At 48.8% G+C, this 23,333-nt stretch overlaps 2 protein-coding genes across 2 annotated transcripts in view; both read left to right on the top strand.

The window, feature by feature from the left end:
- Positions 1 to 23,333, top strand: part of LOC144612204 (myelin-associated glycoprotein-like) — a 760,913-nt gene that overhangs the window by 392,667 nt on the left and 344,913 nt on the right.
- LOC144612084 (uncharacterized) lies at positions 1,460 to 15,348 on the top strand. Its single transcript, XM_078431640.1, is given in 4 exon segments — positions 1,460 to 2,011; positions 9,673 to 9,863; positions 13,080 to 14,161; positions 14,163 to 15,348. Coding segments are annotated over 4 exon segments (1,614 nt in total). The 5' UTR covers positions 1,460 to 2,006; the 3' UTR covers positions 14,499 to 15,348.

The raw sequence follows: 23,333 nt of genomic DNA on the forward strand, positions 1-23,333 counted from the left end.
GAGATATGGGGAGAAGGCAGGTACAGGTTACTGATTGTGGATGATCAGCCATGAGCACTGTGAAGGGCCAAATGGCCTCCTCCTGCACCTATTTTAGATGTTTCTATGATGTTGGGGGTGTCCAAAACCAGGGACCACAGTTTAAGAATAAGGGGTAGGCCATTTAGAACCGAGATGAGGAAAAACATTTTCACCCAGAGAGTTGTGAATTTGTGGAATTCTCTGCCTCAGAAGGCAGTGGAGGCCAATTCAGTGGCTGCATTCAAAAGAGAGTTAGATAGAGCTCTTGTGGCTAGTGGAATCGAGGGATATGGGGAGAAGGCAGGAACAGGGAACTGATTGTGGATGATTAGCCATGATCACATTGAATGGTGGTGCTGGCTCGAAGGGCTGAATGGCTTACTCCTGCACCTATGTCAATGGTCTTAATTCATCTGCCTTGTTACAAATGCTTCAAAAGTTCACATAATAGACTTACTTTTATCCTTCAAAACACTTTTCTTGGAGTTGACTCCATGCACTACAACACTGTTACCGTTAAACATACTCTGCATTACATCATGCTTGTTATTACTAAATGCAAAATTATATTCCATGGTCATGATTTTTCTCTTGATGTTTATAAATATCCATACAGTTCAACACAGCAGCCATTTTGAATTTAATAGTGGCATCTTACCCCAAAGATATTCATGGGGGACAAACATCACAAAGGGATTCTTCACAAATCGGCCACTATTAATCTCTCACATTTTCAATGCTTCCTCAGAAGAGTAATTTTGGAAAGAGTAATTTTTCCAAGATCTCCTGCACAACATCTACATCATGGTCGTATTATATTCTGAAATACTTTTAATAAGATAACATCTTTTGTGGATCAACAAGCATTTTCAGTACCAAGTGCAGCCATTTTCAATAACGCCAACACCCTGATCAGTTCTTAATTTTATATTTTCCGTTTTAGTTTGTGAAGCCTGTGAGAGATTTTTTATAGAAGAATGCCCTGTGCATGGCCCACCAATCTTCATGAAGGACACTGTCATTGATTGCAATCGCCCCGATAGAGCTCATTTAACTCTACCAGAGGGCCTCAGCATTGCCACGTCCAAAATTCGTAAAGCCGATCTTGGCGTCTGGAATGAAGGGAAGGTTATTCCCAGGGACATTCATTTTGGACCCTATGAAGGAGAAGTTTCAAATGAAAAAGAAGCTGCTATCAGTGGGTATTCATGGGCGGTAAGTGGTTCCAATAGTTCATCATGGAAAATGCTCAGCAGGTTTGATAACATTTGTTGAAGAAAGGTCATCATCCTGAAATGTGAGCTGTGTTTTATCCTCCACGAATTCTCCTGAATTCTCTGTTTTTATTACAAATTTTTTGTAGCTGAATTAGTTTGAAGCTAACTGAAAATAATTTCTGTAACTTAGATTCTTAATTACATGTTTCCATTTTAATTTGGTTGTCAATGTGAATAGAGACTGAAGGGTCTGTGCTCTTTGTCTTTCACTTCTGTTCCAGTGATTCCCACTTCACTGCTCAGACTGGCATCCCTCTCCCTCACCCAATCTCTGAGCTGACTCAGTGCCCCATCTCCTTCCTGCTCTGCTGCCCCTCTTTCACCCTGATGTCCGACCTCCTTGTTTGAGAATACATTGAACGTTTCTGACTAATCAGAAATCATTAGCACAGTGACATTACCAAAATTAAAGAAACTATTACAACCCGACAAAGCTCCTTGAAATTGTGCAAAATGTTTATTATATTCTTGGGGTTTCTTTGCCATGTGATTTAATTCGCAGGAATTTTCGAGTGATCTGATATAAAAATATAATCAAGTAAAATAGGTGAAGTGGTAGTTAGTTGAAGGGAACTGGGAACTGTAAGCTTCACGTTTGTTTTCTTTATCAATGTGGTTTTTTTAAACTAAATATCTCTTTTATAGATCAGTAAGGCAAACAATGACACTGAATACATTGATGCACAGGATGAATCTAAATCAAACTGGATGAGGTAAGGAGAGACTAATGCTTATCATAATAATAAGCAATAACTGGGTTATTTCAGAAAGGAGACACAAGAGACTGCAGATGCTGGAATCTTGGAGTAAAAGCAAAGTGTGAGAGGAACTCAGTGGGTCAGGCAGCATCTGTGCAGGGAATCGACAGACAACGTTTCGGGTGGGACTTTTTTTCAGACTGATGGAGTACAAGGGAATAAAGCTGGAAAAGAGAGGTGTGAGTGGGACAAAGGTGGGCAAGTGAGGGGAATGAAACAGAAAATAGGTGCAGGAGGAGGCCCTTTGAGCCGGCACCGCCATGTACTGTGATCATGGCTCATCATCCACAATCAGTAACCTGTGCCTGCCTTCTCCCCATATCCCTTGATTCCACTAGTCCCAAGAGCTCTATCTGACTCTTTTAAATTCATCCAGTGAATTGGCCTCCACTGCCTTCTGTGTCGGAGAATTCCACAAATTCACAACTCTCAGGGTGAAAATGCTACTTCTCACCTCAGTTTTAAATGGCCTCTCCTTATTTAGAACGGAGATGAGGAAGAACTTTTTCAGTCAGAGAGTGGTGAAGGTGTGGAATTCTCTGCCTCAGAAGGCAGTGGAGGCCAGTTCGTTGGATGCTTTCAAGAGAGAGCTGGATAGAGCTCTTAAGGATAGCGGAGTGAGGGAGAAGGCAGGAACGGGGTACTGATTGAGAGTGATCAGCCATGATCGCATTGAATGGCGGTGCTGGCTCGAAGGGCTGAATGGCCTACTCCTGCACCTATTGTCTATTGTCTATTTCAAAGATTGTAGTCCCTGGTTCTGGACACCCCCAACATTGGGAACATTTTTCCTGTATCTAACTTGTACAGTCCTTTTATAATTTTATACATCTCTATAAGATCCCCTCTAATCTTTCTAAACTCCAGTGAATACAGGTCCAATCTTTCCAATCTTTCCTCATATGACAGTCCCGCCATCCCAGCAGGGGTGGAGGGCTCTGTGTGTACGTGAACAACACCTGGTGTACAAACACAGTGATTGTAGACAGTCACTGCTCCCCGGACCTGGAGTATGTGACTGTTAAATGCAGGCCCATTTATCTCCCTAGAGAGTTTACTGTTGTCATGATAACTGCTGTGTACATACCACCGGATGCTAATGCTAACTCGGCTATCGGATATTTGTATGGTAGCACTAGCAGTCAACAGAGCATATATCCTGACGGTGTTCACATCATAGCAGGGGACTTTAACCACGCGGACTTGAAGAAAATGCTCCCCAAATTCTATCAGCATGTTAAATGTGCTACAAGAGGAGCTAACACACTGGACAAGGTCTACTCCAACATCAAGCTGGGCTACAGGGCTAGACAACTACCACACCTGGGTCAGTCGGACCATATGTCCCTGTTTTTAATTCCTGCATATGCCCCCCTCAGGAAAACCGCTCCTACCATCACAAAGACCATCACAACTTGGCCTGATGGTGCATCTCAGCAGCTGCAGGACTGCTTCGACAGGACCAACTGGGATGTGTTTGAACACCGGGACCTGGAGGTGTTCACAGACAGTGTACTATGTTACATTAAAAACTGCATGGACACTGTCACAGTGGACAAACGCATCCGGGTCTACCCCAACCAGAAGCCCTGGATGACCCGGGAGGTCCAGCGGCTGTTAAAAGAGAGGAACACTGCTTTTAGGTCTGGCGATAGGGCTTTATACAGCATGGCCCGAGCTAACCTGAAGAGAGGCATCAGAGAGGCCAAATTAGACTACAGGAGGAAGATAGAGGACCACCTGGACAGTAACAACAGCAGGCAGGTGTGGCAGGGGATCCAGTATCTAACCAACTATAAGACCAACCTTGGAGCTGCTGAAGGTGACGCCTCGTTGGCAGAGGAGCTGAACCTCTTCTTTGCTCGCTTTGAAGTGGAGCCACCCGAGACAGCCATATCACACCACATGGTCCACAGCAGCCTAACCCTCAAGATAGAGGAGCATGAGGTGAGGCGCACGCTGCGGGCCATCAATCCAAGGAAGGCTACTGGACCCGACGGCGTCTCTGGACGCGTGCTGAAGGACTGCGCTGACCAGCTGGCTGGAGTCTGTACGAGGATTTTCAACCAGTCTCTGGCCCAGTCCACTGTTCCATCCTGTCTGAAGTCCGCAATCATAGTCCCCTTGCCCAAAAAACCCCACATTTCCAGCCTCAACGACTACCGGCCAGTCGCACTCACACCAGTGGTGATGAAGTGTTTTGAAAAACTGGTCCGGGGTCATATCACATCACTCCTGCCCCGAAGCTTTGACCCCCACCAGTTTGCGTACAGAGCGAATAGATCCACAGAGGACGCTATAGCCACAGCCCTCCATGCTGCACTGTTCCACCTGGAGCAGCCGGGGAGCTATGTGCGGATGCTCTTTGTGGACTACAGCTCTGCCTTTAATACAATCCTTCCCCATAAACTGGTGGACAAACTGGGGGACTTGGGACTTCCACACTCCACCTGCATGTGGATAAATAGCTTCCTGTCAGCTCGCAGCCAGAGAGTCAGAGTGGGCCATCACACATCCACGGCCCTCAGCCTCAGTACCGGCTCTCCACAGGGCTGCGTGCTGAGCCCCCTGCTCTACACCATCTATACACATGACTGCACCCCCGCCCACCACAGTAACACCATTGTCAAATTTGCGGATGACACTACGGTGGTGGGACTCATCACCGGGGGGGACGAGTACGCCTACCGGGATGAGGCGGAGCAGCTGACAGTGTGGTGTGGAGAAAATAACCTGCTCCTCAACACCTTAAAGACAAAGGAAATAATAATAGACTTTAGAAAGAATAAAACGGACATGGTACCATTATCTATCAGAGGGGAATGTGTGGAGAGGGTGGCGGATTTCCGCTTCCTGGGAATCCATATTGAGGAGGACCTGACGTGGAGCGTGAACACCTCTGCGCTGCTGAAAAAGGTCCAGCAGAGACTGCACTTCCTGAGGGTGCTCAGGAAGAATAACATCACTCAGAGACTGCTGTTGTCCTTTTATCGGTGCTACATTGAGAGCATCCTAACATACTGTGTATGCGTATGGTACACCAGCTGCACAGCGGCTCAGAGGAAAGCGCTCCAGAGGGCCATTGACAACGCCCAGAGGATTGTCGGCTGCCCTCTACTTACCTTGGAGGACTTACACAGTTCCCGCTGCATCAAAAAATCCCAGAGTATTATAAAGGACATTTCCCACCCCGGACACTCCCTGTTTGAACTGTTACCGTCAGGCAGACGGTACAGATCTACAAGGACAAGGACAAACAGATTTAAAAATAGTTTTTACCCCACTGCTATAAAGGCACTAAATGTAGCCGCCAAGGAACGCAGGGGCGATACATAATAAGAGACTGTGAAATCGACAGAAGGATGTAGGGTTGGGTGTTTATGCGTGCTATTTTCATGATATTTATTTTAGTTGTTTATCTGTTTTAAAATATTTTACCTTGTATGTATCGTTAGCTTTTAGAAATGTTTGAATGGTGCACTGACTGGCTGACATTTTACAATTTCGTTGTACATGGCTCATGTTACAATGACAATAAAGGAACTATTCTATTCTATTAACCTGGTGAATCTACGCTCCGCTGCCTCAATAGCAAGGACATCCTTCCTCAAATTAGGAGACCAAAACTGCACATAATACTCCAGATGTGGTTTTACCAGGGCCCTATACAACTGCAGAAGGACCTCTTTGCTCCTATACTTAAATCTTCTCGTTATGAAGACCAACATGCCATTGGCTTTCATCACTGCTTGCTGTACCTGCACACTTACTTTCAGACCCTGGTGTACTAAGACACCCAGGTCTCGCTGCACTTCCCCTTTATCTAATCTGACACCATTGAGATAATAATCTGCCTCCTTGTTTTTCCCACCATGCTTTGTGTCATCTGTAAACTTGCTAGTGTTACTTGTAATTCCATCATCCAAACCATTAATTTATACGGTGAATAGTTGCGGCCCCAACACTGAGCCTTGCGGCACTCCACTCGCAACTGCCTGCCATTCCGAAAAGGACCCGTTTATTCCTACTCTTTGCTTCCTGTCTGCCTTCCAATTCTCTATCCATGTCAGTACCCTACCCCCAATACTGTGTGCTCTAATTTTGCTCACCAACCTCCCGTGTGGGACCTTTCTGAAAGCCTACATACACTACATCCACTGGCTCTCCTTCATCCATTTTACTTGTCACATCAAAGAATTCCAGAAGATTAGTCAAGCAAGATTTCCCCTTCATAAATCCATGCTGACTTGGACTTATCCTTTTACTGCCATTATTGTCAAATGTGCCGTTATTGCCTCTTTAATAATTGACTCAAGCATTTTCCCCACCACCGATGTCAGGCTAACTGGTCTATAATTCCCCGTTTTCTCTCCCGCTCCTTTCTTGAAAAGTGGGATAACATTCGCGACCCTCCAATCCACAGGAACTGATCGTGAATCTATTGAACATTGGAAAATGATCACCAATACGTCCACGATTTCTCGAGCCACCTCCTTGAATACCCTGGGATGCAGACCATCATGCCCTGGGGATTTATCAACCTTCAGTCCCATCAGTCTACGCAATACTATTTCTCGCCTAATGCAAATTTCTTTCAGTTCCTCTGTCTCCCTAGATCCTCTGTCCTCTAGTACATGTGGGAGATTGTTTGTGTCTTCCTTAGTGAAGACATATCCGAAGTACCTGTTCAACTCTTCCACCATTTCCTTGTTACCCACAATAATTTCACCCGTTTCTGCCTTCAACGGACCCACATTTGTCCCAACTAATCTCTTTCTCTTAACAGACTGAAAGAAGCTTTTACTGTCCTTCTTTATATTCCTGGCCAGCTTCCCCTCGTACTTCATCTTTTCAGCCCGTATTGCCCTTTTTGTTACCTTCTGTTGTCCTTTGAAAGTTCCCCAATCCTCTGGCTTACTCCCCTTAGAATCTTTCTTCCTCTTTGGAAAGAAATGATCCTGCATCTTCTGGATTATGCCCAGAAATTCCTGCCATTGCTGTTCCACCGACATTTCTGCTAGGATCCTTTTCCAGTCGACCTTGGCCAGCTCCTCTATCATGCCTTCATAGTCCCCTTTGTTCAACTGCAACACTGACATTTCTGATTTAACCTTCTCCCTCTCAAATTGCAGATTAAAACTATTCATATTATGGTCACTACCTCCAAGCGGTTCCTTTTCCTCGAGTTCCCTTATTAAATCTGGTTTGTTGGACAACACTGAATCCAGAATTGCCATCTCTCTGGTAGGCTGGAGTACAAACTGCTCTAAGAATCCATCTCGAAGGCACACTGCAAACTCCCTTTCTTGGGGTCCAGAACCAACCTGATTTTCCCTGTCTCCCTGTGAACTGTGAACTGTGTGGAAGGTGCCATGAGGTTGCAGGGTGACTTGGACAGGTTGTGTGAGTGGGTGGATGCATGGCAGATGTAGTTTAATGTGGATAAGTGTGAGGTTATCCACGTTGGTGGTAAGAATAGGAAGGCAGAGTATTATCTGAATGGTGTCAAGTTAGCAAAAGGGGACGTACAACGAGATCTGGGTGTCCTAGTGCATCAGTCACTGAAAGGAAGCATGCAGGTACAGCAGGCAGTGAAGAAAGCCAATGGAATGTTGGCCTGCATAACAAGAGGAGTTGAGGAAAAGGAGCAAAGAGGTCCGTCTCTAGTTGTACAGGGCCCTAGTGAGACCGCACCTAGAGTACTGGGTGCAGTTTTGGTCTCCAAATTTGAGGAAGGATATTCTTGCTATTGAGGGCGTGCAGCGAGATTTACTAGGTTAATTCCCGGAATGGCGGGACTGTCGTATGTTGAAAGACTGGATCGACTAGGCTTGTATACACTGGAATTTAGAAGGATGAGAGGAGGTCTTATCGAAACGTATAAGATTATTAAGGGGTTGGACACGTTAGAGGCAGGAAACATGTTCCCAATGTTGGGGGAGTCCAGAACAAGAGGCCACAGTTTAAGAATAAGGGGTAGGCCATTTAGAACTGAGATGAGGAAAAACATTTTCAGTCAGAGAGTTGTAAATCTGTGAAATTCTCTGCCTCAGAAGGTAGTGGAGGCCAATGCTCTGAATGCATTCAAGAGAGAGCTAGATAGAGCTCTTAAGGATAGCGGAGTCAGGGGGTATGGGGAGAAGGCAGGAACGGGGTACTGATTGAGAATGATCAGCCATGATCACATTGAATGGCGGTGCTGGCTCGAAGGGCAGACTAGCCTCATCCTGCACCTATTGTCTATTGTCTGCCTACATATTGAAATCTCCCATAACCACAAACCTTTGTTACATGCCAGTTTTAACTCCTGTTGCAACTTAAACCCTATATCTACGCTATTGTTTGGGGGTCTGTACATAACTCCCATTAGTGTCTTCTTACCTTTACAATTCCTCAACTCTATCCACAGTGACTCTATATCGTCAGACCCTATGTCATCTCTCAAAAAGGACTGAATTTCATCCCTTCCCAACAGAGCTACCCCACCTCCTCTGCCCACCTGCCTGTCCTTTCTATAGGACGTATAACCCTGAATATTCAGTTCCCAGTCGCGATCCTACTGCAGCCATGTCTCTGTAATCCCCACAATGTCATATCTACCAATCTCTAACTGAGCCTCAAGCTCATCCTCTTTACTTCTTATACTTTGCACATTCTTATATAACACTTTTAATCCATTACTCATCTCACCTTTCACATCGATTCCTATTACACTTGGCCATTCTCTCCTATCCTTTTGTGAGCTTTCTGTCCCGTTAATTCTGGGGTCTTAACTTTTCCTATACTCTCTTTCCCTTCAACTCCATCTTTGTTTATCCCATTTGACATCCCCCTCCCCCCACTATTTAGTTTAAAAGAGGGGATGAATGGGAAATACATGACTCGGGGAAGGGAAATGGTCCATTTTACTCATTAATCCAGAAAGATTCAGCATTCTGTCTGGGCGATGCTTTCCTTGCCTAAACCAGCCTTTCTCCTTGGATCACTCCATAACCCACAATTCCTATCTCAAGCCTCGTGCTCTTGGAATGTCACCTGATGCTGCAAAACTTTGCATCAAATATTCAGCCTGTCATGTCTTGATCTGTGACTGGGAGACTGATGCCACAGTTTAAAATCAGGTCTTGATGTTAAAATCTGTGGTATCTCCGTGAAACCAATATTCCAAGAGAAGAATAACTCAATTCACAGCACGCTGCATCACAGCTGCTCTGTCTTTGCCTCCCTGTAAATAACACAGCCAGGGTCAACAGTGTTTAATTGTTCCACAATGAAATTCTAACTTCCTGCAGCTTAACAAGTCTGTTAACGCAATAACATGCAGATAAATAGAAAGTAATCAATACAATACCAACAACAGTAATACCAGGTAGACATAAAAACAGAAAAGACTGGAAATACTGCGTAGGTCAGGCCGCATCTGTGGGAAGAGAAACAAAGTTCAAGTTTCCTTCAGCAGTGTGCTGACAAAGGGTGTACAATATTTCAGATTGAATTTGGACCATGGCTGGGGACATCTCCCATTCAACAGACTTTGCTGATATACTTTACGTTCTGTGTTCACTTATAATTTTAAGTGACTGTTGTACCTTCTATCTGTGCTTGTTGTGTTGCAGATTTGTGAACTGTGCCAGAAAGGAGGAGGAACAGAACCTTGTTGCCTTCCAGCACCGGGGCAACATTTACTACAGGACCTGCAAGCCGGTTCCTCCTCACTGCGAGTTGCTGGTCTGGTACGGTGATGACTATGCCAAGGAGCTGGGAATCACATGGACCACAATGTGGATGTCAAACCAAGACCCAAAACGTGAGGATTCTGCACAAATCGGGGAACTGCAGGCAACTTTAATTGTGTGGGAAGGAACTGCAGATGCTGCAGATAGACACAAAATGCTGGATTTACTCAGCGGTACAGGCAGCATCTCGTGAGAGAAGGGATGGGTGATGTTTTGGGTCGAGACCCTTCCGACTAGTTAGGGAAGAGGGAAACGAGAGATATTAAACAACGATGTGGAGAGATAAAGAACAATGAATGAAAGATATGCAAAAAAGTAAAAATAATAAAGGAAACCTACCATTTCTGGACTATCTCCGACATCTCCCTACCGTTTCTGGACCTCACCATCTCCATCACAGGAGACAGACTAGTGACTGACATCTACTATAAACCCACTGACTCGCACAGCTATCTGGACTACACTTCATCCCACCCTGTCTCCTGCAAAAGGTCTATCCCCCTACTCCCAATTCCTCCGTCTACGCTGCATCTGCGCCCGGGATGAGGTGTTTCACACTAGGACATCAGAGATGTCCTCATTCTTCAGGAAACGGGGCTTCCCCTCTTCCATTATAGATGAGGCACTCTCTAGGGCCTCTTCTGTATCCCGCAGCTCCGCTCTTGCTCCCCCTCACCCCATTCGTAACAAGGACAGAATCCCCCTCATTCTCACCTTCCACCCTATCAGCCAGAGTATCCAACAAATCATCCTCCAACATTTCCGTCACCTCCAACGGGACCCCACTACTGGCCACATCTTCCCATCCCATCCCCTTTCTGCGTTCCGCAGAGACCGTTCCCTCCGTAACTCCCTGGTCCACTCGTCCCTTCCTACCCAAACCACCCCATCCCCAGGCGTTTTCCTCTGCAACCGCAGGAGATGCAACACCTGTCCCTTTACCTCCCCCCTCAACTCCATCCAAGGACCGAAACAGTCTTTCCAAGTGAGGCAGAGGTTCACCTGCACTTCCTCCAACCTCATCCATTGCATCCGCTGCTCTAAATGTCAATTTCTTTACATCGGCGATCGTTTTGTTCAACACCTTCACTCAGTCCGCCTTAACCAACCTGATCTCCCGGTGGCTGAGCACTTCAACTTCCCCTCCCACTTCCAGTATGATCTTTCTGTCATGGGCCTCCTCCAGTGCCATAGTGAGGCCCACCGGAAATTGGAGGAACAGGAACTCATATTTGGCTTGGGCAGCTTGCAGCCCAGCGGAATGAACATTGACCTCAACTTTAGATAGTTCCTCTGTCCCTCTCTTCCCCTTTCCCTTCCCAGTTCTTCCTCTATCTTCCTGTCTCCACTTATATCCTTCCTTTGTCCAGCCCCCCTGACATCAGCCTGAAGAAGGGTCTCGACCCGAAACGCCACCCATTCCTTCTCTCCTGAGATGCTGCCTGACCTGCTGAGTTACTTCAGAATTTTGTGAATAAGGGAAACAGGCCTTTGTTATCTGTTTATGTGAAAATAAGAAGCTGGTGCGACTTGTGTGGGGGAGGGATAGAGAGAAAGGGAATACCGGGTTTACTTGAAGTTCGAGAAATCAATATTCATACCACTGGGCTGCAAGCTGCCCAAGCAAAATATGAGATGCTGTTCCTCCAATTTGCGTTTAACCTCACTCTGACAATGGCGGAGACCTAGGACAGAAAGGTCAGTGTGGGAATGGGTAGGAGAATTAAAGTGTTTAGCAACCAGGAGATCAGGTAGGTTCAGGCGGACTGCGTGAAGGTGTTCAGCAAAACGATTGCCCTGTCTATGTTTGGTCTTGCCGATGTATAAGAGTCCACATCTTGAACACAGTAGATGAGGTTGGAGGAGGTGCAAGTGAACCTCTGCCCAACCTGAAAGGACTGTTGGGGTGCCTGGACAGATTTGAAGGAGGAGGTATTGGGGCAGATGTTGCATCTCCTGCAGGGGAAGGTACCTGGGGAGGGGGTGGTTTGGGTGGGAAGGGCCGGTGGGAACGGTTTCTGTGGAAGGCGGAAAGGGGTGGAGATGGGAAGACGTGACTAGTGGTGGGATACCGTTGGAGGTGGCGAAAATGTCGGAGGATTATGTGTTGTATGTGAGGGCTGATGGGGGTGAAAGGTAAGGACTAGCGGGACTCTGTCTCTGTTACGAATGGGGAGAGGGGGAGGAAGGCAGAGCTGTGGGGTACCGAGGAAACAGGAGTGAGGCCTCATCTCTGATGGGAGAGGGGAACCTCCATTCCCTAAAGAATGAGGACATGTCAGATGTCCTGGTAGGGGACCCCTCTTCTTGATGTGGCGTAGACGAAGGAATTAGGAGTAGGGGATGGAGTCTTTGCAGGAAGCAGGGTGGGAAGAAGTGTAGACAAGGTAGTTGTGGACTGACAGTGGGTTTGTAATAGATGTCAGCCTGTGATGGAGACTGAAATCAAGAAATGCGAGGGTGGTGTCAAAGATGGTCCAAGTGAATTTGAGTGCAGGATGGAAATTGGTGGTGAAGGATGGAAATTGGTGGTGAAGTTAATGAAGTCCATGAGTTCTGGATGGGTGCAGGAGGTAGTACCGATGCACTTGTCAATGTGCCGGAGATCGAGGTCAGGGATAGGGCCAGTGTATGCCTGGAACAGGGATTGTTCAACACAATCAAACTTTAACTAATTTACTGTAAAATAATTACGGGTGTTTAAAGTGGCACGTCAGAAACTATGATCAAAAACAAAGCAGCAGTTGTAGCAAGGATGAGAAATTTGCAGAATAGTGAAGTGCAGAGAATTGTGCTGAATGATGTCGCAGATGTCAGAAGCACAAAAACTTTGTGGATGCACTGATTTTATTCAAAACATCCTTGGAGCAACTCACGCTGAATCACTGAGCATTTACAAAGATGCAGTCAGCCCCTTTGCCCTGCTGTCGTCCTCAGCAACTCCCAGCTCATGATGTTATTTGACATCTGCACTTTGCTTTTCACTTGCCCATTTTAACAAACCAATTATCACACTGGGTTAGAAGAATTCTTAAAAACTTACTGACGTGTACCTTGTTCCTTGGGGGATATCAAAGGCAGAATCCATCCCCCTCGAGTCTTTATCAGAATCATCTGGTGATTGATAAATCCCTCCTCCCCACAATCTTTCACTAGTCACGCCTGTAAATTATTTCAATTAACATCTCCGAGCAGCTCCGTTAACACTGAAGCATTTACTAATCTGTCTTCCAAATCAGAGCGTGGATTTTTTTGCTGAAAATGATCATTTCTGTTTCCTTCTCCAGCGGTAGATGGCGTGTCCCAAGGAGACTGTCATCCCTGCCCTCACTGCACTATAGCATTCACCACGGCGGAGTACCTTACAAGGCACTTAAGAAGGCATCCTGAAGCCACCAGACCAACGCCAGCTGGTCAACCTTCTTCCCCCAGAGTGGACACTGATCCACAAAGTAAACGTGAGCAGAGTCCGCTCACACCATCTGACGGAAGGAGGGCAATAGGGAAGTCAAGTGATATTCCAGGACGAATAACGGAGAGACAGCATGAATGTGCAGAATGTGGGAAGTGTTTCACGCGGGCATGGATTCTCCACCAACACCAGCGGATCCACACCGGAGAGAGGCTGTACACATGTTCTGTCTGTGGGAAGGGCTTTGCACGGACAGGGACTCTCCACCGACACCAGCGGACCCACACCGGAGAGAGGCCGTACACATGTTCTGTCTGTGGCAAGGGCTTTGCACAGGCAGGGGACCTCCACCGACACCAGCGGACCCACACTGGAGAGAGGCTGTACACATGTTCTGTCTGTGGGAAGGGCTTTGCACAGGCAGGGACTCTCCACCTACACCAGCGGACCCACACCGGAGAGAGGCCGTACACATGTTCTGTCTGTGGGAAGAGCTTTACACAGGCAGGGCACCTCCATGAACACCAGCGGACCCACACCGGAGAGAGGCCGTACACATGTTCTGTCTGTGGGAAGGGCTTTGCACGGGCAGTGACTCTCCATCTACACCAGCGGACCCACACCAGAGAGAGGCCGTACACATGTTCTGTCTGTGGGAAGAGCTTTACACAGGCAGGGCAACTCCATCTACACCAGCGGACCCACACCAGAGAGAGGCCGTACACATGTTCTGTCTGTGGGAAGAGCTTTGCATACTCAGGGAGCCTCCACCTACACCAGCGGACCCACACCGGAGAGAGGCCGTACACATGTTCTGTCTGTGGGAAGGGCTTTGCACAGGCAGGGCACCTCCACCGACACCAGCGGACCCACACCGGAGAGAGGCCGTACACATGTTCTGTCTGTGGGAAGGGCTTTGCACTGGCAGGGAACCTCCGGAAACACCAGCGGACCCACATCGGATGAGAGGCCATACACATGTTCTGTCTGTGGGAAGGGCTTTGCACGGGCAGAGACTCTCCATCTACACCAGCGGACCCACACCGGAGAGAGGCCATACGCATGTTCTGTCTGTGGGAAGGGCTTTGCACAGGCTGGGAACCTCCATCTACACCAGCGGACCCACTCCGGAGAGAGGCCATACGCATGTTCTGTCTGTGGGAAGGGCTTTGCACAGGCTGGGAACCTCCATCTACACCAGCGGACCCACACCGGAGAGAGGCCGTCCACATGTTCTGTCTGTGGGAAGAGCTTTTTTTTATCTCTCTCAGCAGAAAGCTCACACCTGCCGTGAAACGTGCCCCGTGTGTGGGAATGTTTTTAAGGACACAGCAGCTTTCACTGTTCACCTGAGAGCCTGTGTAGAACAATAAAAGTTCACCAATTGTCAGTGTTATCATTTCCTTTATATTATTTTATTTTATATTATTTCAATTATTTCCTTTTGAATTACGTTGAGTAATTATTTATGTTTCCAGTCAGTATCAATATTGGCACTTGCTGTATTTCCCTCTTTATGGTGATACTTTGTGTGGAGAAGTCTGGGGTATAAGGGATGGGTCCATGGTTCCCACTCCCTGTGTGAATTGGGGACCAGGGACGGGTATCATTGCCGCATGTCCGACCCTCTCCAGACTGCATCTTCCGACTGGGATAGACTGCCCCCACTGGGATATTCTGACTGTGCTGTTGTGATGCAGTCTGGTTCTCGCACTGAGTTCATCAACATGGCGATTGATACATCAGCCACTTTTATTGTTGCCGCAAGTCAGGAGAACCGTTCTGTGCCGTGGGCTCATTGCTCCGGTTGCTTTGATCAAACTGCTGGTCCCTGCAGGTTTCACTTTATTCCTGTGAGATTTCTTGAAGCGGTGATCAGTAAAATGCTGACACTGGAGTCTGAACATTTAAAGCGTCGTTCGAAGTATAAGCAGAATGTGAGTTTGTAAATTGAATCGTTGGTTGTGTTGGTTGATGTAATTTATTTAACGGAGGTTTGAGACACGAAATGTGTTTTAATTTGTATTATTCTGTGTTGTATTTAAAATATTTCTGTGTGAGGCGATTGACCAGCACCCGCGTTGTCCCGGCTAAATCTGTTCATGTTATTCTCATGTTATTAAAGTAATTGTGTTGTGAATCAATGTGATTGGAGTATTTTTAATGGCGGTTGCATCAACTCCTGGGAGCTCCGTGCATCATGTTCCCTGTTGTTGCTGATGGGAAGTGCAGCGGCTCAGTGGACGCACGGCGCTGGTCACTGTGTAATTCCCTCCTGCCTCATCACCAAACCTTCCCAGCGCTCGGCTCTCCACCCCTGCCGCTGCAGCGCCTGCACACATGCACCGTCCAGTATTTATGCTCTTTGTTCAGCCGGCCGGCTTCACCCTCTGCAGCGCTGCATCAATACACACGCGGCTCATGCAAGCTGTTTCCCCAGTCTGTGTCCAATGCGCTTGTGACGTGGTCCCTGCTCCTCCGGCCGCCGTGAGGTTCCCGCGGTGGGCGACGAGTGCGTGTGTGTGTGGGACCCCAGTGAGTGCGGGCGGGAGGGAGGGCGAGGGCAGCGTCAGGAAATGGAGGGGAGACACAAGGAACTGCAGATGCTGGATTACAAATAAAATACACAGCGCCGGAGTAACTCAGCGGGTCAGGCAGCATCTGTGGGGGACATGGATAGGCAATGTTTCAGGTCGGGACCCGTCTTCCGACTCTAATGGAGGGGATTGGATTCAGCTGCTGTCAAGCTGACGAAGGTCATAAGTGATAGGAGCAGAATTAGGCCATTCAGCCCACGGATGTGTGGAACAAGCTGCCAGAGGAGGTAGTTGAGGCAGGGACTATCCCAACATTTAAACAGTTTAGTCTTGCACTGATAGGAAACTTCACTGGAATTAAGTATTCTTTATTTTAGGCTTTAGAGATGGAGCGTGGAAACAGGCCCTTTGTCTCAACGAGTCCACGCTGACCAGCGATCACCATGTATCACCCCACACACAAGCACTATCCTACACCATGAGGGGCAATTTACTGCAGCCAATTAACCTACAAACCTGCACGTTTTTGGAGTGGGAGGAAACCCACGCGGTCACAGAGATAGCGTATAAACCCCGTACAGACAGCACCCGTAGTCAGGATCAAACCCGGGTCTCTTAAAAAAATATATACAAAAGCTTTTATTCAGAATACAAAACAAACATACAAAAGGGTAACACGATCAAAGGCTGCCGATATTGGCAGTTTACAAACAAACAAACATCAAATTAATACATCGTCAACTTTATCAATAATACACTCGACGTCCCGCGGCGACCAGCGTTCACGGAAGGCCTCCAGCGGCCCCGTGGACACCATGTGTTCCCTCGCCAGGGACACGCGGGCACGGACGTTGGCCCGGAAGGGGCAGGCAGCCGACCCCGGTGCGGCCGTCGACAACCGCTGCCTGGACCCGCAAATGGCCATTTGGCCAGGCCCAGGAGCAGACCAAAAGGGAGGCCCGACCGTCCCTCCTGACCCTCCCCCCCCCCCCCCCCCCCCCCCCTCTGCACCGGGTGCCCAAAAATCAGGAGCACAGGACTAAAATGGAGCCAAAACTTGGGGAGCAGCCCCTTTAGAGACTCGAACACGGGCTGCAACTGTAATGTCCCGTCATATCTGTTAGTCTTGTGTAATGTTCTGTGTTTAGATTCCCATGTCATGTCATGTCCACGTCTTGTCCTTAGTGCGGTTCGTCAAATTAAAATCACTCGTGTCAAGTCTCGTGCTCACTTCCTTTTTAAGGTGAAACTTACCTCTTATCTCATTTCAGGTCCCTTGACTTCCTGCCATTGTAATTGTCAGCCCCGCCTTGATTGTTTCCACCTGTGTGCCCTTACCTCATGTATATATAGTCCACGCCTCCCTTTGTCCTGTGCCAGTTCGTCTTGTGATTCATGTGCTCTCGGTCATTGATTCTCGACTTACCCGCATTGTTTCCAAGTTCTTGTCAAGCGTAGTATAGTTAGTGAGTATCTATCCTAGTAAGTATTTTTGTAACTAATGTTTTTGTAGCTAAGTAAGTTTAGGGTTTTGGTTTGTATCACAGTGTTCTTTAATTTGGAAATTAAAGAACGCCTTTTTTTTCTCCAAATTGACTCTTGTGTGTGAGTCGTGCGTTTGAGTCCAGTTCCTGTGTGCCTCAGAACCTAACAGAACGAACTGGCCATAATATGGACTCAGCCGACTCTAAGATTTGGAAATCAGCCCTTGCCAACCAGGGCACTAAGATCCAGCACCAGGAGGAGCAGCTGCGCTCAGTCAGTCACGGGGTGCGCGAGCTGAACGATCGACAAGGCGAGTTCCAATCATCAGTGACGACCCAGATTAACCACCTCGCTGTACAACTCCATTGGGTTCTGGCTCGTCTCGACCCAACCTCGGCAGCTTCTCCACTGGCTCACGTTGAACCTCCAGCCGGTTATCCGCCTGCTGTTCCGGCCACGCCTGCGAACCCCACGCTGATTCTACGCCTGGCTTCACCAGATAAGTTCTCTGGAGACTCTGAGAATTGTAGATTATTCCTTGTACAATGTGATCTCCACTTCAAGCATAACCCTGCACACTTCCCCTCAGACCAGGCCAGGGTAGCATTTATTGTGTCCCATTTGACGGGACGAGCCGCAGCATGGGCCACTGCGGAGTGGTCTCGGGGCTCCACAGTCTGCCAGGATCTAGACCTCTTCCAAAGAACATTTAGCAGTATTTTTGATCACACTTCCTCTGCTAGGGAAGCTTCCCGAGTCTTACTGCAGCTAAAACAGAACACTCGCCCAGTGATAGACTATGCCATTGACTTCCGAACCCTTGCAACAGACAGTGGGTGGAATATGCCTGCACAAGTGGATGCATTCATGAATGGGTTGTCGGAGGCTATAAAGGACAGACTTTCACCTTTTGAGTTACCCAGTGATCTAGAGACATTAATTACCTGGGCTACTCGTGTCGATAACAGGATAAAGGAAAATGAAAGACACCAGGCTGCTGATCGTCCTCCCAATCACCAGGGGCGCTCCTCCGGGTCCTTCACACCGAAGAAGTCATCGTTCCCTGTCCATCGCTGGCCGGAGAAAACAGCGCCCTCTCAGCCGTCGGAGGAACCCATGCAGCTACGACGAACCAGGCTGACTCTGGAGCAGCGACAGCACCGCCTGAAGGACGGAGCCTGCTTTTACTGCGGTCAACAAGGACACCGTCTGGCAGGCTGCTCGGTAAAAGGGGTGGCTCACCAGTGAAAAGGAGGACACTGGTGAGTCAATTCCCCGTTTCGGACTTACCTCCTCGACCTCTGACACAGGTAACCCTCACTCTGAATCAGCAAATTGTGGCTCGGGGGGTTTTGATCGACTCCGGAGCCGACGAGAGTCTCATGGACTGGACTCTAGCTCGAACGTGTAAGGTTAAATCTGTGCCCTTGTTGCAACCTATCGTGGCGAGCGCTTTAGATGGACGTCAGTTGTTTGAGATAACTCATCGTACAGAACCTGTCAAAGTCATGTTCAATGCTAACCATGTGGAGATAATGTCTTTTCACTTGTTTGACTCAGCTCAACATCCCTTGGTCTTTGGTTTCCCCTGGCTGCAGAAACACAATCTTCAGATTGATTGGCGATCTGGTAAGATCAGACGATGGGGGGTTGAGTGCACACAAACATGTCTTGTTGAACCAGTGAACAAAGCGGTGAGTTACGGGAAGATCGGGGCGGTTTTGGGAATAAATGTTCTTAAATCTGAAGAAATAAAGATTTCTAATGATGATGATGACTATCCCGATCTGTCGAAGGTTCCACCCTGTTACCATGAACTGAAGGAGGTGTTCAACAAGTCCAGGGCCACCACCCTACCTCCTCATCGACCTTTCGACTGCGCTATCAACCTGCTGCCGGGGGCCCCTATTCCCAAGGGGCGACTGTACTCCATATCCGGCCCCGAGAGGAAGGCGATGGATGAGTACATTGAGTCCTCCCTGAGGACGGGCATTATTCGCCCGTCCTCCTCGGCAGCAGGCGCGGGGTTTTTCTTTGTGGGCAAGAAAGATGGGTCACTTCGTCCCTGCATAGATTACAGCCCCCTAAACGAGATTACGATCAAGAATCGTTACCCACTTCCTTTGATGTCTTCTGCTTTTGAACTGTTGCACAAAGCCAAAGTATTCACTAAACTAGACTTAAGGAATGCATACCACCTAGTGAGAATCAGAGAGGGGGATGAGTGGAAAACTGGGTTTAACACCCCTAACGGGCACTACGAGTATTTGGTGATGCCGTTCAGGTTAACCAATGCCCCCGCAGTCTTCCAAGCTTTTATGAACGAGGTGCTCAGGGAATTTCTCAATGAGTGTGTTTTTGTCTACCTTGATGACATTCTTATCTTCTCTCCAGACATACAGTCTCATGAGCGTCATGTCAAGTGTGTGTTGCAGAAGCTCCTAGCTAACCGTCTGTATGTGAAGGCCGAGAAGTGCGACTTCCACGCAGACACAATGTCCTTTCTGGGCTACATTATATCGGCCGACCACATCCAGATGGACCCTGATAAGGTCAGTGCGGTGGCCAACTGGCCCACCCCCACTAACAGAAAGAAGGTGCAATGGTTTCTTGGATTTGCAAACTTTTACAGACGTTTTATTAGAGACTTCAGTGCTGTTGCTGCTCCTCTGCACTCTCTCACGTCTTCCAAGACCCAGTTCCAGTGGAATCCTCAGGCCGAAGCCACCTTCCAGCGCCTCAAAACATTGTTCACCAACGCTCCTGTTCTGACCATCCCAGATCCCCAGAGACAGTTCATTGTGGAGGTGGATGCCTCCAACGAGGGGATTGGGGCGGTACTTTCCCAGAGAGCGGAGAAGGACAACCGGATTCATCCCTGCGCCTATCTGTCACGTAAGTTGACCCCAGCAGAAAAGAATTACGATGTCGGAAACAAAGAACTGCTGGCAGTCAGAGCCGCATTGGGGGAGTGGAGGCACTGGCTGGAGGGGGCCGAGCAGCCTTTTCTGGTATGGACAGATCCCCTGGAATACATCCGTAAAGCCAAGAGACTCAACTCACGTCAGGCCAGATGGACTCTGTTTTTTAGTAGGTTCAACTTTTCTCTGTCTTACAGGCCCGGTTCCCAGAACACAAAACCAGACGCCCTGTCCCGACTTTATGACCCTGAACCTGATACCAGAGAACCCGAACCCATCCTGCCACTTAACCGTGTGGTAGGAGCGGTGTCTTGGTAGATCGAAACAGATATCAAGCAGGCTAATGATGAGACTCCAGCACCGAGTGGCTGTCCTACTAACTGTTTGTTTGTTCCTGTGACATTACGCCCCCAGGTAATCCACTGGGCTCACACGTCCCTGCTCACATGCCATCCAGGTGCCAAGAGAACTGTTTTTGTGGTTAAACAGCGTTTTTGGTGGCCTTCACTTGAGAAGGATGTAGCTGAGGGGGGGGGGGGGGGAGGGAGGAGGGGGGGGAGTGAGGAGGAGGGGGAGGAGGGGGAGGAGGGGGGGAGGAGGAGGGGGGGAGGAGGAGGGGGGGGGGAGGAGGGGGGGGGGAGGAGGGGGGGAGGGGGAGGAGGAGGGGGGAGGGAGGGGGGAGGGAGGGTGGGGGGGAGGGAGGAAGGGAGGGTGGGGGGGAGGGAGGAAGGAGGGGGGGAGGGAGGAGGGGGGGAGGGAAGGAGGGGGGGGAGGGAAGGAGGGGGGGAGGGAAGGAGGGGGGGGGAGGGGAGGGAAGGGGGGGAGGGAAGGAGGGGGGGGAGGGAAGGAGAGGGGGGGGAAGGAAGGAGGGGGGGAGGGAAGGAGAGGGGGGGGGAAGGAGGGGGGGGGAGGGAAGGAGGAGGGGGGGAAAGGAGGGAGGAAGAGGGGGGGAGGGAAGGAGGGGGGAGGGGGGAAGGGGGGGAGAGGGTGCTGCACCAATGCAGGAGAGGGGGGAGGGGGAGGGGGGGGGAGGGAGAGGGAGGGGGGGAGGGAGAGGGGGGGAGGGAGAGGGGGGAGGGAGAGGGGGGGAGGGAGAGGGGGGGAGGGAGAGGGGGGATGGGGGGAGGGAGAGGGGGGATGGGGAGGGGAGGGAGGGGGGGAGGGGAGGGGAGGGAGGGGGGGAGGGGAGGGAGGGGGGGGAGGGGAGGGGGGGAGGGGAGGGGAGAGTATGGGGACGGGGGAGAGTATGGGGACGGGGCGGGGAGGAGGGGGAGAGGGGGAGAGGGTGCTGCACCAATGCAGGAGAGGTTTGGCCAAACTGGTCCACTTGATCTCATCTAAAAGCCTTTTACAAGCCAGTATTGAAACTGATTCCACTGCCAGCACTGGCAGCGTGTTGCAAATGTAAATGTTCCTCTGTGTAAATGTACCTGCCCCGCCCACATTCCTTGAAACATTGTCAATCACACATTAAATCTATGCTCTTCAGTTATGCTCTGGCATAAATATAGAATTTTGAGAAATATAGACAGGTAAGAAAGTCAGAGGCCACTTCCTGGGGAGGAAATATGAATATGGAGTTGAAGAGGAAGATGGCTCTGACTGTCTCATCTATTTCTCATAATTTGAAGTACTTCTACCTGATCTCCCCGCCAACCTACGTTCCAGAGAAATCAATGCAACTTCGTTCAATTTCTCCGTAAAGATAATAATCGCTAATCCCGGCAACATTCTGGTAAATACCTTCTTTGACCTCTCCAAAGCTGCCACATTCTTCCCATAATGGAGCGACAGAATCCTCGAAATGCAGAGTCATCAAAGACGTAACCTTACTTGCTGACTCATACTCATCACCCCGACCGATGAAAGCAAGCCACACGCTTGTGGTAAATAAAATGCTGGAGGAACTCCGATTATCAAGCAGCATCTGCGAAGAGAGAGGAGAGACTATCCTCGGGTCGCGACCCCGATGCTGACTGACTGGAGTCGGGTCTAGAAAGCTGAAATAGAGAGATTGGACGAAGAAAAACCTGGCGGGTGATGTAAATAGAGATGGGGATGAGTGATTTGCAGATAGGTAGAATAAGTTACAAAAACTATTGTTGTAAACGGGGCAAAGACGATTTGCATAGGGAAATAACAAGAAGAGTGAAATATTGACAAAGGTAGGGATGTTGGTAGTTGGGAAGAGGGGAGGGAAAATAAGACAGATCAATGCAAGTGTGTGGCACGGTGTTATTTAAGAGCGGGAGGAAAACCGAGTATGATGAGTGTAGTGCGAGATGATGGGGGAATGTGTACATCTGGGGAGGGGTCCGTGGCCGGGGAAAGAGAGACGGCGTTTGCGGTGTATTACTTGAAATTCCCTCCAATTTCCCTCCACTTCCCTCCAATTTCATCCTGGTACTCTCCAGCAGTGTACTTTACTTTTCTATTAATGTTACGGCCAATATATTTTAACACCGTGCTTTCCTAACTTCTCTCAAATTTCACTCTAAAATGTTCTACATTCAATCAAGCTTTGTGCAGTTTTGGAATCTCAGTGTCTGACAGAAACCTCCCTCACTGTGTTCCCTCACCCACTATACACCGTGTTTCCCATTAAATGCCTCCTGCTTGGTTTTGGAACATGTTCAATCTAAACCCAATGAACTTCCTCCTTGACGGTCTCCCACTGCTCTGATGTAGACTCACTTTCTGGTCAGTTTCCTGCCCATGTTTACAACACACTCGTATCTCAGCCCAGGCAAAATTCTGCTCCTTTCCTCCTATTTTATCTTTGTGCTTTTAATGATGATGGAAAGTCTTAGATTCCCACCGCCTCAGATGTTCCTCTCTTTCCCTCGGCTTCTTCCATGTCCCTCCTCTCGCCCCTCGGACACTTCTTGCACTCAGATCCTCCACATCCCTTCTCCTTCCGCCCTCTTCGCTCAGATACTGCGCGACAGCCCTCTTTTCTCTCCCCCTCAAAGCCTCATTCCCTCTCAGGTCCCATCCTGACCCTCAGTCCCTCCTCCATTCCTCTCCATTCAGACTCTCCTCACTTCCCTTCGGAACCTCCTGACCGATATCCTCCTCACAACTCAGACCATCCCCTTCCCCTCGGTCCCTCACAACACAGCCCCTCCTCCCCTCGGTCCCTCACAGCTCAGTCCCTCCCTCCCTCCTCTCTCCTCCACCCTCCGC

The sequence above is a fragment of the Rhinoraja longicauda genome, chromosome 43, assembly GCF_053455715.1.
Source record: "Rhinoraja longicauda isolate Sanriku21f chromosome 43, sRhiLon1.1, whole genome shotgun sequence".
NCBI classification, from domain to species: domain Eukaryota; kingdom Metazoa; phylum Chordata; class Chondrichthyes; order Rajiformes; family Arhynchobatidae; genus Rhinoraja; species Rhinoraja longicauda.